The sequence below is a fragment of the Porites lutea genome, chromosome 9 (assembly GCF_958299795.1).
Source record: "Porites lutea chromosome 9, jaPorLute2.1, whole genome shotgun sequence".
Classification (NCBI taxonomy): Eukaryota; Metazoa; Cnidaria; class Anthozoa; order Scleractinia; family Poritidae; genus Porites; species Porites lutea.
Window position 1 is genome coordinate 23,281,394 of NC_133209.1, and position 18,966 is coordinate 23,300,359.

At 39.5% G+C, this 18,966-nt stretch overlaps 1 protein-coding gene across 1 annotated transcript; it reads right to left on the minus strand.

Moving 5' to 3' along the window:
* Positions 1–6,653: 6,653 nt before the first annotated feature.
* On the minus strand, positions 6,654–18,624 carry LOC140949060 (protein mono-ADP-ribosyltransferase PARP10-like). The gene is made up of 6 exons (XM_073398307.1): positions 18,401–18,624; positions 14,217–14,332; positions 9,604–9,757; positions 8,545–8,648; positions 7,667–7,826; positions 6,654–6,769 (listed from the first exon to the last, which is right to left on the minus strand). Exons 1-6 carry the CDS (start codon positions 18,561–18,563, stop codon positions 6,654–6,656), a joined length of 813 nt encoding a protein of 270 aa, XP_073254408.1. The 5' UTR covers positions 18,564–18,624.
* Positions 18,625–18,966: the final 342 nt, after the last annotated feature.

Here is an 18,966-nt window from a genome sequence, read left to right on the forward strand (position 1 = left end):
TCAAAAGAAAATGGGGGTGATAGTGGATAACTGATGACTAATATGCAGTTGCCTTTGCTTATAAAATAAAAGCTCACCTTTAAATGTAAGAATTATTTGTGAAATATGTCAGTAATAGTGAGTGGATGGCAATGCTAGGAGATAATGCTGCAGTGAAAACAACAGCTAAATGCTGGTAATTGGAGACAAAATTTATTGTTAGGTGAACTACAGCTATAAATGTGTTTGCACTTTTTTGGTTTTTTGGTACATAATCACACTTGTACAACTATTGTTCGTAACAATAAAGTGCAAAGATAATCACTGAAATAGAAAATTACAAGTAGCAATGTCATTAAGGATGCAGTTCATGAGAAATATTAAAGTGATCATGACTTATGATCATTGAATATGCGGGCATTCATCGCAAAGCACTGAATCCATGTAAAAAGTATTAATTTTTTATCACCTAGGCAAGTGTTCAGAGTTATTTGTGTACATGCATAAGAAACAAATACCTATGCAAGAGTGAATTTGTATGAAATGTCCAAACAAGTCATGTTGAAGGTGATCAGTTTCTCCATTGGTGTCTATTCTAAACAGGCATGAGCTTGTTGAGACAGTGCCAGAGCCATAGACTTTTAATTTCCCAGACTGAGACGAGTCAAATGAACACTTTCCCTGTATTACATGCATTTATCGTGAATGTAAAGCTAAGTGCAGGATGGATTGCTCTTAAATCGGAAACCCTATAAAACAATCTCAATCTTCTTCTGCCAATGGAACAAATGTTTTATTTCTGTGAATATGTCACCTCTCTCTGACTTCTTTGAAAGAGTGAAATTTTATGACTGACTTCTTAAATTTTCCCTAACAGCGAAAGGAATTAACGTTCTTGCCATGGCAGCCATGTCACCCACTAATATTCTGAGGATATCCGAAATACAGATGGTCTTTTGGAATAATAGGAACGAAAATATAGGAGGCCAGCAATAATAAATTTTTGTTATATTTGACTTAAAAGACACAGCAGTGTTTATGTATAAGGCTGCTGTACACATATTTATATATATTTTACTTATGACGGAAATTGAATGAACATAATTTTGTTCAGTAGCGATTTTGTTTACAAATTGTAACGCTTCCCTACATGTCACACATTATCGGTGTTCTAAACTGTTCATTGTAAAATAAAGCTTACTGTAAAACGGTGAAAAGGCTGATTGGCTGTCCTCAGTCCGTTGGAAAGATACTCCTCATGTCGATCTTACAGATGGTGTAATTCTTGCTGCCTAGGCCTATCGTTGGATCGAAGAAGGGATAATTTTGGGGAGAGTTGAAAAAACTGACCCCCACTCCGCGGACTACCCACTGACCCCACTCCGCGGACTACTCTACGGACTACTCCGCGGACTACTCTACGGACTAGACCGCGGACTACCATGCGGACTACCCTAACTAATCAACCAAATTTACTTTCACGGAGAAAAGAGTTAGAAGAAGCGTACCTGCCTACAAGATCACACTTGATAAACAGCCGCCATCTTGATTTTCGCCATTTTACTCGACCCAGCCCTTCTTCTTCATTGCTACGTCCATTGCAGCTTCCGTTCTTGGATCGTCACGCAACGCTTCTCTCCAAACCTCGCGTGACGATCCAAATAACGACTGCGTGCCCTACGTAGGAGAATACGTCTCCAAGGGCCTTGTGGGCCAGGTGAATCCAAAAATATGGTGACTTCCAAGCACGGCTATAAGTAAGTTCTTAAAAACATTTTTAAGCTGAATATAACAAAAACTGTTACCAGCGCCAATAGTGGTCATCGATTGGCTGAACGGCGTGCTCTGACTTGTGGCCGATGAAGACTGGGGCGAGGCTAAAGGAGAGCTGGGTCGAGTAAAATGGCGAAAATCAAGATGGCGGCTGTTTATCAAGTGTGATCTTGTAGGCAGGTACGCTTCTTCTAACTCTTTTCTCCGTGAAAGTAAATTTGGTTGATTAGTTAGGGTAGTCCGCATGGTAGTCCGCGGACTAGTCCGTAGAGTAGTCCGCGGAGTAGTCCGTAGAGTAGTCCGCGGAGTGGGGTCAGTGGGTAGTCCGCGGAGTGGGGGTCAGTTTTTTCAACTCTCCCATAATTTTGACTGTAAACTTGCCCCGGCAACTTGCCTCTCGATGATTCCTCGTCGGTTTCGTTGCGAATTCTATTGACCGCATTTTGCTGAAACATCGGCAGTCGGTGTTCCCCCTCTTCATTGGCTTTGTTTGCAGTGTAATTGTAGTATTTTGTTGCTGCCTCTTTACATCCTCTGAGTTTAGTTGACAGCGTTTGTCTTCGCTGTGCCGTTGCTCACCCTGAATTTAAAGTCGACGTTCTCGGTCTTGCGGAGTTTTGTTTGTAAGTCTTTCCCAGCGAGGATTTCCAGCCACTTGTTGAATCCACTGTTGTTGAGTCTGCTGTTCTCTTTTATTTCCCTGAGATATTGGGTAGTGATTCACCGACCGCAAACATTGTTATAATTCACATATGAAAAAACCCTCTTCATGAATAAATCCCGGAGCTTTGTTATCGATGGCAATCGGTTGCCTGGAAACCCATAATGCACTTTGACGTCACTACTCCCGGATGACGTCAAGGCGGACACCAACCAAACTCGATAGATTTATAGCCAAGAGAAAATCACGCTGGCATTGCAATGCTCGTGTGATACACGCGCGCTTCGCGCGCGACGAGATTATAAACCTCGCGGCTCGGCGCTTCGCGAGGAATAAGCCAGTAAATCGAAGTATACTTGCTTATGCTCTCACGTAGCCGGACGTTTTTGCGTTAAGGGTGTTTATCTTTCTTGATATTCACAAAAAAAACAAGGAAGGAGTTCGAGCAACTCGGCCTATAAAATACAAACAAAAAAGGCTGGAAAATATACCCGCGCACGCGCACTTTTGGCGCGGCAGTACACAAATCGAATATTCGAGTCAAAAGATGGCACAACAAGTTCGAAAAAAGTGAATTCGATTAATAGTCACAACTTTTGTTTAAATGATTTTCTAACCAAGTCCAATCGTACTGAAATACAGACTTATAAAGTAGAGGAACAAACTTTTGGGACACCCTGTAGTTTACCTGATAACTGTGTACCTTTTCTTCCTGAAACTCATTAAACCATTACAACTATACAAAAAAAAAGGTTCAAGCCTTTTACAGAAGCTTTGTTAGTCTCAGCACACAAGCTTAAAATGTTAGTTGTGTAGCAAGAAAGGTAACCAACTTTATTTTGCGTAGATATTCTCGGCTAAATGATCAATTGTGTTGTATACTATAAGAACTTCTTCTAATCAATAAAATTGTGTTTTGAACAAAACGGGGTTTTTGTTTGTTTTGTTTTTATGAACTTTTAACATCTTAATGTTGTTAGGAAAACCCTTCATGCTGATCACGAAATTGAACGGCTCATGCTGTGTGAAGTCATGAGACATATATTCAGGAACTGAAAAACAGGATTTTATTCATACTTTTCACTTTGTTAAGTTCTCCAGTGTTGTTGCATCTCACTGCAACTCATCTTACTGGCATGTTTTACCTTTTAAAAGCAGTTTCAGTTTGCGAATTAGACTGAGAAATATTTCTAAAACTCCAAACTTGTTTTCTGGTATCTAAGGTCACGTGTTCCTTAATTTGCGTTTCTGCCGTCCTTGCAAAATATGTACTTACCTTCTAATGACTCAAACTTGACTCGAGCTGAATTTCCAGTGATTTTTAATTCCTCCACTGGCCCTCCACCTGAACGCCTCGTGTTTTCCAAATAGTTCCACAGGCCATCTTCAGTTGTATCCTCAGAGAGTCCACGAATGAAAACAACACTAGCCTGCGGCTGAATTTGGGTAACAGAGAAAAGATAAACGTAGTAAGAATATTCTTTAAGCCCTCAGCTAAAATGCCTACGACTGCAAGTAAAATAGGTAATGGCGTCATTTTGTTGCTACTTGGGAGGTATTGACCGTGAAAAACCCCACCGAGCCACCTTAATATGTACCAAACTTAATGTATACGAGAGCAGTAAATGCACTGCATACCGTTTACTAGTGTTTGTTTACTTCTTTTCTTTTAGGGCAAGACGAGGTAGAAACAGCCTTTAAGTTTATTAGGTCGTGTGATGGATATTTTGCTTAGATACCATCTTTATTTTTTTTTGGTGTTTTCTTCAGTGACCAACCTTAAGAATTGTTAAACTTGTATTAAGCAGTAAGTCAGCTATTAGCCAAGAGTGGCCGTTGAATACAGGGTTTTTTAGTGATTGTAGCGAAATTATTGTTTAAAAAAATTGAAAAAAGAAAGAAAGAAAGAAAGAGAGACAGAGAAAGAAAGAAAGAAAGAAAGAAAGAAAGAAAGAAAGGAAGAAAGAAAGAAAGAAAAACGAATAGTCGTATAGCCTGCGTAGCAAGCGTTTCCGCGGGAGTTCGTCGAGAATGTTGGGACGGAGCAAAAAAGAGGCCAGGAATGAAAAAGGAGGAGATTGGGAGAAAAGGAAACCTCTTATCCCCTCCCCCTTCTCCTTCCTTTATTTTGTTTTGCTGTCGCTCCAACTTTGGCGCAATAACTCGATTGGAAACGCTTGCTACGCAGGCTATATGAAGCACAAGACCTAACGACAAGCAATGATAACATAGTCTTATGATTCACCAAGCGCCTGTGTCATGAGCTCCTGGATTAACTTTGTCACAATCCAGATGCCTCCTTTTTGTTGTTAAAAGGAAAATGAATAGAAGCTGCAGATGGCTATTAAAAGATTCCACCTCGATGACTGACCTGACTTAAATTTGATTCAGAATTCTCTTCTGTGAAAGGATGGCAGGACACCTCAACTTGTGCTCGGTTAATACTATGTTTTCTAAGTAATACATTTCCAGCATCTGCCAAAAGCAAAATACCATTGTTACCTTTCTCTTGAGTATATTGTACCTTGGTAAGTGTTTTCTTTTTCTTGCTGAAACTCAGTGACTAACCCATTATTAAGAGCTATTCTAAAAAACACCCTAGCCTTCAGTTTACTGAAGCTGGGCGGACACACGACAAATGTCGTTTAATGCAAAGAAGTGCACCTTCCTAAGAGTCCCATGCTCGAAATCTCCAGTTCAATACCGATACACCATCCACGGAGAACCCCTGCAAGCTGTAGATCACAGCAAATACCTTGGAGTTGAACTACCCAGTGGTCTAAATGGGGATGTTCATTTTGCTGGTATTATAGGCAAAGCCAACAGATCTCTTGGCTTTATGAGACGAAACCTAAAATAGTGCCAAGAAAACGTAAAAGAGCAAGCCTATCTCGCGTTAGTTAGACCACAGCTTGAGTATGGATGTTGTACATGGGACCTGCACATTCAAAAACAGATAAAGGACATTAAGAGTGTGCAGAGACGAGCGGCACGTTTTGTTGAAAATGAGTATAGCACCACTCGCGGAAATGTCATGATAATTCTGAATGATTTGAAATGGCCAACACTCGAGAAAAGACGGAAAGTGACGACTCACAATGATGTTTCTATTCTATAGCTATACAATTTCCACCGTATATATTATTTAAAAGACGACAGGGCATTAGGCAATTCCACCCTAAGACATTCATTAAAGTTGGTGCTAAAACAGACAAATACCAACACTGTTCCGTTTTATTGCAAGTACAATCAGAGACTGGAACGTCTTACCAAGTAGTGTTATTGAAAAGCAGTCGAAGAGGCTTCCAAAAAGACCGTCATGTGCTATCTTTAATTCGCGTTCTGCTGTCCTTGGAAAAGATTTACTTACCTTCTGCTGACTCAAACTTGACCCGAGCTGAATTTCCAGTGATTTTTAATTCCTCTACTGGCCCGCCACCTGAACGCCTCGTGTTTTCCAAATAGTTACACAGGTCATCTTCAGTTGTAACCTCGGACAGTCCACGAATGAAAACAACACAAGCCTGAGTCTGAATTTGGGTAACAGAGAAAAAATAAACATAGTAAGTATATTCATTAAGGCCTCAGCTAAATTGTCTACCTCACTCGACTAAGATGAATTTATCGCAACTCCAAACAATTAAATGCGTTTAACTTCAATTAGTTGTGTGATGGATATTTGGCTTAGATACCATCTTCATTTTCTTCGTTTTTTCTTAAGTGACCAACCTTAAGAATTGTCAAACCTGTATTAAGCGGTCAGTCAGCTATTCAACAATAGTGGCAGTCAAATACATGTTTGATTGTAGCGTCCCACAACCTTCCACAAAATTGTGAGAGAAAAAATAGAAGAAAGAAGAAAGAAAAACGAAAAGCCTTGCGTAGCAAGCGTTTCCGCGGGAGTTCGTCGAGAATGTTGAGATGAGAGTGAAAAAGAGGCAAGGAATGAAAAGGGAGGAGATGGGGAGAAAAGAAAACCTCTTATCCTCTCACCCCTCCTTCTTTCATTTTGTTTAGCTGTCGCTACAACTTTGGCGCAATATATAAATCGATTGGAAACGCTTCCTACTCCAGCTAATAAAGCACAAGACCTAACGACAAGCAACGATAATAGTGTTATGATACACCAGGAGCCTTTGTCATGAGCTCCTGGATTTACCTTGTCACAATCCAGATGCCTCCTTTTGTTGTTAAAAGGAAAATGCACAGAAGCTGCAAACTGCTATTAAGAGATTCCACCTCAATGACTGACCTGACTTATCTGTAATTCAGAGTTCTCTTCTGTGAACGGATGGCAGGACACCTCAACTTGTGCTCCGTTAATACTATGCTTTCTAAGTGTTACATTTCTTGCATCTGCCAAAAAAAATACCTTTGTTAGTTATCTCTTGAATATATTGTACCTTGGTAAGTGTTTTCTTTTTCTTGCTGAAACTCAGTGACTAACCCATTATTAAGAGCTATTCTAAAAACACCCCAGCCCTTTACTAAGGCTGGGCGGACACATGGCAAATGTCATTTAATGCAAAGAGGTGCACCTTCCTAAGAGTCTCATGCTCGAAATCTCCAGTTCAATACCGATACACCATCCACGGAGAACCCCTGCAAGCTGTAGATCACAGCAAATACCTTGGAGTTGAACTACCCAGTGGTCTAAATTGGGATGTTCATTTTGCTGGTATGTATTATAAGCAAAGCCAACAGATCTCTTGGCTTTATGAGGCGAAACCTAAAATAGTGCCCAGAAGACGTAAAACAGCAAGCCTATCTCGCTTTAGTTAGACCACAGCTTGAAGTATGGATGTTGTACATGGGACCAGCACATTGAAAAACAGATAAAGGACATTGAGAGTGTGCAGAGACGAGCGGCACGTTTTGCTAAAAATGAATATAGCACCACTCCCGGAAATGTCATGATAATTCTGAATGATTTGAAATGGCCAACACTCGAGAAAAGAAGAAAGTGGCACGACTCACAATGATGTTTAAAGTAGTTTCTAGTCTATTACCTATACATTTTCCACCCTATATATTTAAAAGGCAACAGGGTACTAGGCAATTCCACCCTAAGATATTCATTCAAGTTGGTGTTAAACAAACAAATACCAACACAGTTTTATTGCACGTACAATAAGAGACTGGAACTCCTTACCAAATACTGTCATTGAAGAGCAGTCAGTAGAGGCTTTCAAAAAGACCGTCATGTGCCATCTTTAACTCGCGTTTCTGCCGTCCTTGAAAGGATTTACTTACCTTCTGCTGACTCAAACTTGACTCGAGCTGAATTTCCAGTGATTTTTAATTCCTCTACTGGCCCACCACCTGAACGCCTCGTGTTTTCCAAATAGTTACACAGGTCATCTTCAGTTGTAACCTCGGACAGTTCACGAATGAAAACAACACCAGCCTGAGTCTGAATTTGGGTAACAGAGAAAAATAAACGTAGCAAGTATATTCATTTTAAAGGCCTCAGCTAAATTGCCTGCCTCACTCGAGTAAGATGAATTTATCGGAACTCCAAAAACATTAATGCGTTTAAGTTCAATTGGTTGAGTAATGGATATTTGGCTTAGATACCATCTTTATTTTCTTCGTTTTTTTTAAGTGACCAACCTTAAGAATTGTCAAACCTGTATTAAGCGGTCAGTCATCTATTCGCCAAGAGTGGCCGTCAAATATAGGTTTGATTGTAGCGTCCCACACCCTTCCACAAAATTGTGTGAAAAAAAAAAACATTATAGAAGAAAGAGAAAGAAAGAAAGAAAGAAAGAAAAACGAATAGCCATATAGCCTGGATGAATGTTGGGACGAGAGCAAAAATGAGGCCAGGAAAGGGAGGGGATGGGGAGCAAAGTAAACCTCTTATCCCCTCCCCTCCCCCTTCTTTCATTTTGTTTTGCTGTCGCTCCAATTTTGGCGCAATAACTCGATTGGAAGCGCTTGCAACGCCGGCTAATAAAGCACAAGACCTAACGACAAGCAATGCTAATAGTGTTATGATTCACCAGGAACTTATGTCATGAGCTCCTGGATTAACTTTGTCATAATCCAGATGCTCCTTTTGTTGTTAAAAGGAAAATGCACAGGAGCTGCAAAATGCTATTAAAAGAGATTTAACCTCAATGACTGACCTGAATTGACTGTGATTCAGAGTTCTCTTCTGTGAACGGATGGCAGGACACCTCAACTTGTGCTCCGTTAATACTATGTGTTCTAAGTGTTACATTTCTAGCATCTGCCAAAGAAAAATACCATTGTTACATATCTCTATAATATATTGTACCTTTGTAAGTGTTTACTTTTTCTTGCTGACACTCATTGACTATCTCGTTATAGCTATTCTAAAAAAGACCCCAGCCCTTTACTGAAGCTTTGTTCATCTTAGTAAAAAGCGTGAAATGGTAGGTGTAAGTGAAGTTGGGCGAAAATTGATTTGATGAGTTTATCCGTCAAGCCTTTCACTTTGCGTTACTCATAAACCGTATTGAATGTTGTAAAATCTAACTTACTCGGCGCTATATAACGGAAAATCGTATTGATCTCGCAAACAGGGCAAAAGCAACAAAAACGTTTTTATAAAGAAAATAGGGGTGAAGCAAAATCGTCTTGGTAATAGTCCCGACGATTATGAACAAACAAAATACGGGAGGCGGTACATGTACCTTTTTCAGGGTTCTCTCAGGTATTTTAAAGAAAGGGTAAAGATCGTCACTGACCTCGGGGTGGAGCCTCCCCGTATAAATCCTTGTTGTGTACACCTAAATACCCCTGAGAAACAAGCTTTTAGATAGTCTCTCCACAACCTGTCCCTTGAGGCCATAAATTCAGTCCAGAAATGTGGACATGGTGAGATGAGTAAGGGAAGGATGAACAGAAAGCAAGATAAAACAAATAAACAAACAAAATGTCAAACGGATTTTAAACTTGATATGGTTTTGGGGTTTTCAATCCCGTTAATCGGTCAATTCAGAATTGAGAGTCGATGCTGAGCCACTTAACATTCCATCTCAGCCATGGTTATCAGTGAGATATTGTCAGACGTTGTAACCCATGTTGACAAAGTTTTTAATTAATTATATTACTCTAATTTCTCTTCTCTTCAAGTTTTTGGAAATTGGCACTCATATCTGTCGGTTTGCGTTCGCTGCAAACGTGATTCCAAGCCATTCTAACACAAATGGTGTAATTACCTTCTGATGATTCAAACTTGACACGTGCTGAATTTCCAGTGATTTTCAGTTCTTTCACAGGCCCACCACCTGAACGCCTTGTGTTTTCCAAATAGTTTCTAAGACCATCCTCATTTGTATTCTTGGAAAGTCCACGGATAAAAACGACGCTAGACTGGAAAAGGAATGGCTTATAAAAAAAATTGGACCAAAAATGTAAAATAGTAATCGTCAGAACCAATGGCATCAACATGTTTATTACACACCAAGCATATTAATTTATTAGTCGAAATTGAAAACTGGGAACAAGCCTCATTCCCTCAGTCCTCACTGTCAAGACCAAGGACAAAAGTTTAGATGCTAACCACAGGTAACCCAGGCTCTGTGATAGTACCATAGTACGGTTTCAGTAAAATTACAGTGTTTGTATGGGGAAAAAATACCATCCTAAAATTTCTAGGAAATACTAAATAAAGATCAATGAAACTTACTCTACAGTTAATTGTCGTTGTCCTTATTGCTCCAACGAAGTTTGGTGATAATTTGCAGTAATTTGTTCAAATTCACTCTATATACAATAATAATATACAAGGTAGGAAACACGAGATGCCATTTTCGCCGACATGCTCTCATTCAACACAACTTTTTCCACGAAATTCGAACTCCAACGGAAAATAAACATGCCAGGATCGTAGAACTAGGATAGCAGCAGATATAGAAACCAATGAAGCTTTCCCAGATAGAGAAACGAATCCCACAGACTTTGACAAACTCGAAGGATATAATCCAAACAGACCGAGAATATGCTAGCCGAAGCAGCCGGGCCAGATCAACGCGCGGCCAGGAAAATGAGGCCTGGGCACTGTACAAAAAAAATCCATCCCCGGAGTCCTGAGGTGACCTTTCTGGGGACCGATAGATCATTTACCCAAAGCCACCCTACCCTGATGAAAAAATAGTTGATAGAAGGCAATTGTTCTTCCTAGCCAATCACAATTCGCCAGAGAAAACCCTGCACGCTCGCCTATATTAAAATGGCTAAAAAAAAAAAAAAAAAAAAAAAAAAACAGGATAGCCTGCCGTGTTACAAGGCGCGCTATTTCTTTTACTAAGGAACGCAAATAACAGTAATGAGACTATGAAATAATTACGCGAAAAACTTATCAGGCGGGCTAAAAACGAGGACGAACAAGAGGTAGATGATGACTGAGATACTGTTGCTGTAACTCTCGAGCGAAACGATAAACGGTGAAGCTTACAAAATAATATCAAAAATTATACAGAAAATTCCAACAGAATATGAATTGCTTTGACTGAGACGAATGTGAAAGGCATGTGCACCAGTAAACAAACATAGAACTAGCACTATTGACATATTTAGCGATTAATGCGGCCATAACACGCCGACTTCTTGTCAATACAACCGGACGTTCTATCAGTTAAATATGTGAACCATCGTGACACCTCTCTTTGAATTTGGTCCTGTTGTACAAATGCCACTGTAAGAGCCAAAATTCACTTATATCTTTTTCTCGTTTTAAGTTTTGTAAATCCTCCTTGGTTGTTATTTCCTTTGCCCTTATAACCTTGCCCTATTGATGTTTGATAGACTCTCTGAGGACTAGCGCCAGGCGCTGAATAAAGTACGAGAGGGACATAATATCTTTAAAACAGGCCAGGGTGGTACGGCTAGGAAGAACAATTGCCTTCTATCAACTATTTTTTCAGCAGGGTAGGGTGGCTTTGGGCAAGTGATGTATCGGTCCCCAGAAAGGTCATCTCAGGACTCCCGAGATGGATTTTTTTTTGTACAGTGCCCAGGCCTCATTTTCCTGGCCGCGCGTTGATCTGGCCCGGCTGCTTCGGCTAGCATATTCTCGGTCTGTTTGGATTATATCCTTTGAGTTTGTCAAAGTCTGTGGGATTCGTTTCTCTATCTGGGAAAGCTTCATTGACTTCTATAACTGCTGCTATCCTAGTTCTACTATCCTGGCATGTTTATTTTCCGTTGGAGTTCGAATTTCGTGGAAAAAGTTGTGTTGAATGAGAGCATGTCGGCGAAAATGGCATCTCGTGTTTCCTACCTTGTATATTATTATTGTATATAGAGTGAATTTGAACAAATTACTGCAAATTATCACCAAACTTCGTTGGAGTAATAAGGTCAACAACGATTAACTGCAGAGTAAGTTTCATTGATATTTATTTAGTATTTCCTAGAAATTTTAGGATGGTATTTTTACCCCATACAAACACTGTAATTTTACCGGAACTGTACTGTGGTACTATCACAGAGCCTGGGTTACCTGTGTGCTAACTTGCTTAAAGATCATTTTGCATTGTCGCCTTTGTATTTCCGAACCGCCTCTCAGTCCGGCTTTGCGCCTTCAAAACCTTAGTTTTTTTGCTGTGATGTTATTACAATTTTTGTTTTTATAATGTAATTGCCTCCATCCAACTTGATTTGCCGTTTTTTTTGGGCGCGATCAGTTTGTCAAAAAAAGAAGAAGAAAAAATGAATAACACGTGCATTTTCACCGTTTTTTTCGGCTAAATTAATTAGTAGGCCATTTCCGAGTTCCACAAATTCTCACTTTCAAAACTTAGGCGAAGTGCAAAACCTTTCATGTCAAAATGAGTTTTATTTTCATGAGAATTTAAAAATATCATTTTGATATCAATGGCCTCGCTTTTAGCCTCGCTTTGAAACAAATGCTTGAGGCAACCCGGAAATGGCCTATTTCAGGTATTTTGATACAGCTTTTCGGAGGCCATACCGATAATTTCAATCGCCTTAAAAGTGATTTTATCCTTTTCCGATCGCTACAAAATTTTCACCAGTGATTGACTATGAATTAAAGTTTGTCAAAATGCCATTCGAAGTAAATCAATGTCACTATGACAACAACAAACATAAAGCTTTGAAATTAATAAAAGTCGAAATCCGACAGATATGTAGAAAAATCCTAAAGGTAAAAAACGTGTTAGTTTTCACGATCGCAAAAAAGAAACTACACCAAAATTTCCAAGCAGCAAAATGTGATATTAAGCAGCATTCTGATCATGACGCAGTGCATCAATCTTACTGAAAGTTTCATACATAATTATATACATTTTGAGGATTATGTCATGAGGTTTAAAAAAAATTCTGTCGAGTTGTTCTTGAGAAATACAGAAAAATGCTAAAAGTCAAATTTAGACTGAGTTGCACTTAGACAGGCGGCGAGAAAACAGATTAGTTGAAAATATGAGGTTTAAAATATACTAAAGCTTTATTTGAATTCAAACATACAGAATTTTTTTAACTTCTCACGAAGGTTATTTGCTAAACACTACACTTTAAGTTCCTGGTCTCGGATTTTCAGTAGCAGTTCTACATCGCGCAAAATTCGATTTTTATTGATTTCAAAGTTTTTTGTTTATTGTTGCCATAGTGATATCGATTTGACTTAAAACTAGATTTTGATAAACTTTAATCCAAAGTCAGTCAGTGGTGAAGTTTTTATAGCGATCAGTCAAGGATAAAATCATTTTTAAGGCGATTGAAAAATAACGGTATGGTCTACAAAAACATGTGCATGAAGAACAGGGCCGTAGCATGGGGAGGGGCCAGGGGGGCATCACACCCCCCAGTTTTTTGCCCCCAAAAAGTCAAAACATGCACGCATAAGAGTTGAAAATAAAACTTCATCTCCAAGAGTATTGAAACAATGATGTCTCTGCAGCTAGGTAAAACGTTTTCTAGTTTCAAGATACAGAGACCAGTCTAATGGAACCTCCGGACTGAAAACCCTCTGCTTTTCAAATACAATGAGCTAACTAAAATCTCTGTGCCCCCAAGTTTCTAAAGGCTTGCTACCGCCCTGATGAAGAGTCGGCTATAAGCAGATAATGCAAACATAGTTAATAGAGGAGACTGGTTGTGAAAGGCGGCAAACATCAAAAATAAGAACAACCGTGCAGCACTTTATGTTGGAAGTTCCCTGACAAATTGTGACTGAATAAATTAATGCGACATTTCCACTGGTCAATAGGCGAATCTTTGGTGAAGTCATTGTTTACATTTGCCCTCATTAGCATACGACTTAACTCATAGAAGGCATGGCCGTATATTTGAACTAAATGCAAAAGTTAAAAGAGCTGATTAAGTTCAGCAATTTTGTGCAATTTTCAGCTCTTTGCAAGTAATATTGAAGGAAATATCAGCCATCAAAAACTGCGAAATTGCTGTGTGGCAAAAAAGGTTAATGAGCCATACATTCCCTGTAAAATTTCTAGTTTTTAGAAGAGAAATTCTCCTAAATCATTCGGTGTGTTGGGCTCAATTGGGCTTAATGTTTTTATTTTATTAGCGTCATCAGATAGTGATAAGCATATGTTAATGACGCAAAAAGTGTAAACAAGAAAGATTCGCCTATAGGATCAAAATAATAGAATAGAATGCTATTAACCGTTCTGCACCCGCCGTCCGTAAGGCATAAACATATAACAAGGGAGATCAGTGGGCTTTCTCGACCTATTATTTTTAATTCCACCCTATAACTATGTTGCTAATAAGTCCACCCTTTTTTTAAAAAAAATATTGTAAATATTGACTGATTCTAAAGGACTTCTTAATCTTAGAAACTGCAGACCTGATTTGATGTTAATTCAGAGTCCTCTCCACTGAACGGAACAATAGAGACTTCGACTTGTGCTCCGTTAATGGTATGTGTTCTGGTTTGTGTTCTGAGTGCCACATCTTTAGCAACTGCCAAGACCGAAAAAAAAATTGTCAGCTGTCGTTGCAAAAACGTATTTAAAACTTCATGATTTATAAATGAAAGGAAAGTGTCCAGTAGAGCTGCGTGATTAGGGGAAATTAATTCAGGGCTTTAAAGAGATAGGCATTTAACAAATGAGTTGTTTTGTATCCAATAATCAAAGGTGTAAATGAGTGTGAGGTGTTCTTTTGCATTTGCCTGTTTGCACGAGGGCATCATTTTACTCCTACTACCACAATCCATCAGGGTATTGCTTTCTTGTAGAAATTAGGGATTTTGTTATTTAAACCTGACTGGACTGATTACCAAATTTAAATATGAAAGATAAAACGAAAAGTCCTGGTCTTAGTAGTAAAAAGACGTCAACGCGCAAATAGCCTATTCTGCATCTTTATGGCTTCAGCAAGCCTTCTAATTTTGTTTTTTTCTTACAACCAGCTTTGCAATTTTTTCTTTATTTCGGTTGAAAAGCAAAAGGGAAATGTGTCCTTTGAAATTTAAAAATCGTGTGGGGTTGTAAAGTTATGCATATCAGTTTCAGCTTGTTACTGCTTTAATAATTCGAAGGAGACAAAGTGCAAATAATTGTTGTTTCTGGAAATACCTGAATGTCGTGACGGTTCATTAAGTATGATGCCTAAAATGTTTTGCATATTCCACAACTTCTTTTGGCTCTATTATTGCGTTCGAGGTACGAGAACGCAACCCCTAATTTGTGTTGGGTGTTCTGTGCATTATTGGGTTACCTGGTGCAATTAATAAGGGAGGTTTTTTTGAGATGTCATTTTCGTTCGTCGTCGTCGTCGACACACATTTGCCTCACTTTGACGCGCTAACTCATGTGGTGATTCTTGTGTCCTCGGCGTTCATCTTTCAAAGGTTTGCTAAGGTCTGATATTCTTCGTAAAGCGTTCATCTTTTCAAAAGTTTGCTAAATCTTCGTAAAGAGAACATCGATCTGTGATTGCTGAATCGTCCAAAGCGTTCATCTTTCAGGAGTTTGCTGTTAAATTTTACTTTGGATTAAGCCTTCATATTTTCCAGCATGGTTCGTCACTGTCTTTGGAAAACGTCTGCGACTACTGGTGCATGCATCAAACCGGGTTTAGTTCGGCGGCCGTTATGCCACAAAGTAAATTTACCGAGTTGTGTAGCTCGGCGGAGGTTTTGTCACAAAGTAAATTTACGAGTTGTGTAGCTCGGCAGCCGTTGTGCCACAAAGTAAATCTACCGAGATGTGAAGCTCGGCGGCGCCATTTGACCATGCCTTGTGATATTTTTGGCACCGGACTGGTAGTTTCGAAAACGAAGCACGAAGCACCCAAATCTCGATCTAAGGTGCTTCGTTTTCGAGTTTTGGGTGGTTCGTTTTCGAGATTTGGGTGCTTCGTGCTTCGGTCTTCGTTTTCGAGTGCTTCGTTTTCGAAAAAAACTACCCCGGACAAACGAACAGTTTAACTCTATGTTATCTATTAGGAAAAACTTATAAATCAGCCCACAGTAGCGCCACTCTCATGTCACTGAAATCAACACCCTCGACCAAATTACTGGAAAAGGGTTTAGTTCGGCGGCCGTTATGCCACAAAGTAAATTTACCGAGTTGTGAAGCTCGGCAGCCGTTGTGCCACAAAGTAAATTTACCGAGACTTGAAGCTCGGCGGCGCCATTTGACCATGACTTGTGATATTTTCGGAACCAGACAAACGAACACTTTAACTCTATGTTATTTATTAGGAAAAACTTATAAATCAGGCCAAAGTAGCGCCACTCTCGAGTCACTGAAATCAACAAGCTTGACCAAATTACTGGAAAAGGGTTTAGTTCGGCCCCAAGGGGGGGGGGGGGGAGGGTACTCCCATACATTAGCTATACGGGTATGTGCCGCCCAACGGGGTCGTGATTTTGAAGCTCCTGATTTAGAACGGGGTATCCATTTCAGAGGCGTTTTCTAGAACGGGGTATAAAAAATTGTGGATCACGGCTTTATCTTCTGCTTAAAATTGTTGCCGATTATAAAGAAGCATTCATTTGATGTATAAGTCGAACAAATAAAGAAATATCTTTATAAAAAAAACAGGGCTATTTCAATTTATAAACTTTATAGGACGGAGTGTAAAAAATTGGCCCATTTCTAGAACGGGGTATCAGTGTTAGACATCTATGGCTACCATCCCGCTCTGGTTTGAGTTCTTTCGGTGTCGTGTTGATGTCTTGCAGAGTTAATTTTCACGTAGTACGATCAGCATTGCGGTATCCTGCTTGCAGAATTTAATATGTCTCTTTTTCATTTTTGCTGATCAGGTCTTTATAGATCCTACGTTTTCCGGCATATTCGTTTGCGGTCCTTTGCAGTCCTTTGTGGTTAATGTTTGTACTATCAGTTTTAGGGCGAATTCTAGAACGGGGTATAAAAAATCGGCCCATTTCTAGAACGGGGTATCAATTTTAGGGAAAATTGTTTTAGAACGGGGTGCCAATTTGGAGTCCCGGGCGGCACATACCCACCCAAAAAATACCCAAGGCCCCCCCCCCCCCCCGGGAGTTCGGCGGTCGTTATGCCACAAAGTAAATTTACTGAGTTGTGTAGTTCGGCGGCCGTTTTGTCACAAAGTAAATTTACGAGTTGTGAAGCTAGGCAGCCGTTGTGCTACAAAGTAAATCTACCGAGATATGAAGCTCGGCGGCGCCATTTGACCATGACTTGTGATATTTTCGGCACCGGACAAACGAACACTTTAACTCTATGTTATTTATTAGGAAAAACTTATAAATCAGCCCACTGTAGCGCCACTCTGAGGCATTGAAATCAACACGCTTGACCATTGATGACGTTCCATTGATCGGGTTAGTGCGAAGTTTGAATTCATATGTGAAAGCTTTTAAACCAGTAAATTCAATGTAATTCATTTTGTCAACAAGTTGATGATAGGATGCTGTTAAAAATATCAGAGGAAATTATCCGAAGAAATGTTTTTGAAGAAAGAAAAAGAATCCCGGGTTAAGAACTAATCGGCCTTTGAGAAACTGCGCCCTGTAACTCGCGCCAGTGAAACAAAATGTTCCATTTACACGTCCTACGCTGGCCAATGTCTCCTCCGATTAAAGCACTTGACACCGAACCATACGATATCTTTTGAAAACGTTCTTCAAATGATACACAGTTTAAATAGAGGTTTCGCTGTACGCAACCCTTACGTTCAGAATATGCCATAATCATATTTATCTACATCGCAACCACCCTTCCGCCTCAACAAACATATCGAACGCACTCTCCTAAGCTCCGATTACTCCTAGTTTAAATTGGCTTTTTTACCTTTGGACTTTCGTTTAGATCACGTGTATGCTGGAGGATTTTTTTTTCTTTGTCAAGTTTTAAAAGGTGCTTATATGCGTGAATAAGGTTATTTTATGAAAGGGACAGTTGTTTTCTCTGCAGGCAGATAAATATAAACCTAAAATACGTAGGTTGGAACTGAAGCATAAGGGACTAACCACAGAGACTGTGAATTCTTGGAATTTAAAAGGTATCGTCAAACAGACGACAATGAATAGAGTAAATTGTCATACGTCTTCTCAAACGGGTGTTTCAAATACTAAGAAAATTCAAGAACATACACATTTTGAAGCACTACAGGAAGGAAAAATATAAACCTAAAATACGTAGGCTGGAACTGAAGCATAAGGGACTAACCACAGAGACTGTGAATTCTTGGAATTTAAAAGGTATCGTCAAACAGACGACAATGAATAGAGTAAATTGTTATAGGTCTTCTCAAACGGGTGTTTCAATAAAATACTAAGAAAATTCAAGAACATACACATTTTGGAGCACTCAGGAAGGAAAATAACCGGTAACATATAAAAATATGTCGTGCAAATTTGTTTAGGAATAAAACACTGAAAAGTGAAACCGGAAGCCAACGAAAAAGAAGGAAAGCAAGCAGTTTGATGTTGTCTCAATATCCCTGTTTGCAAAAGAAGAAAGTTGTACTGTTTGATGATACATCATCCTCCCAAAAATTAAGTGAAGAGTGTAGATAAGTAAAAGAATTTACCTTCCTGGTCTTCAAATGTAATGATGGACTCTTCATCATTGATCTGTTCGATGGAACTGATGTCTCCACCGCCAGACTGCTTGCGAGATTGGAAGTAAATTTCTAATTCTTCCTTTGAAATTGCCTTTCCTGTAACTCGAACGTAAATCCGGCCTTCATCCATCTTTACGGCCGTTTATTTCCCTCCTTCAGCCAAGCATACTTTAGTCTCTTCCGCGCACCACGAGAAACTGAAAGTAGTCGGCGCCAGGGGATCCTGGGACTGAGTTCTTGTTGTAAATTTAAACCATAGTTTGAACAAGAGGGGAAGCAGGGGGGGCTGGCAGCGAGGTCTGGAACCGAGTTTACATGATCGCCCCAGTTAAGAAATTCGGCCGAGTGAGACTAAGTACAAATTTTCCTTGAAAACAAATATGGCGAAGAATGCATGGAAGGACGATGAGTTTTTGCTCGGTTTTAAGTTTTCCCGCCCACAAATATCAAGAAAAGGTTTCTATGAACTTTTTTAATGGAGCGTTTGGACATCAGGAGCCGTGATATATGAACAGTTCATGGGTGACTTCACT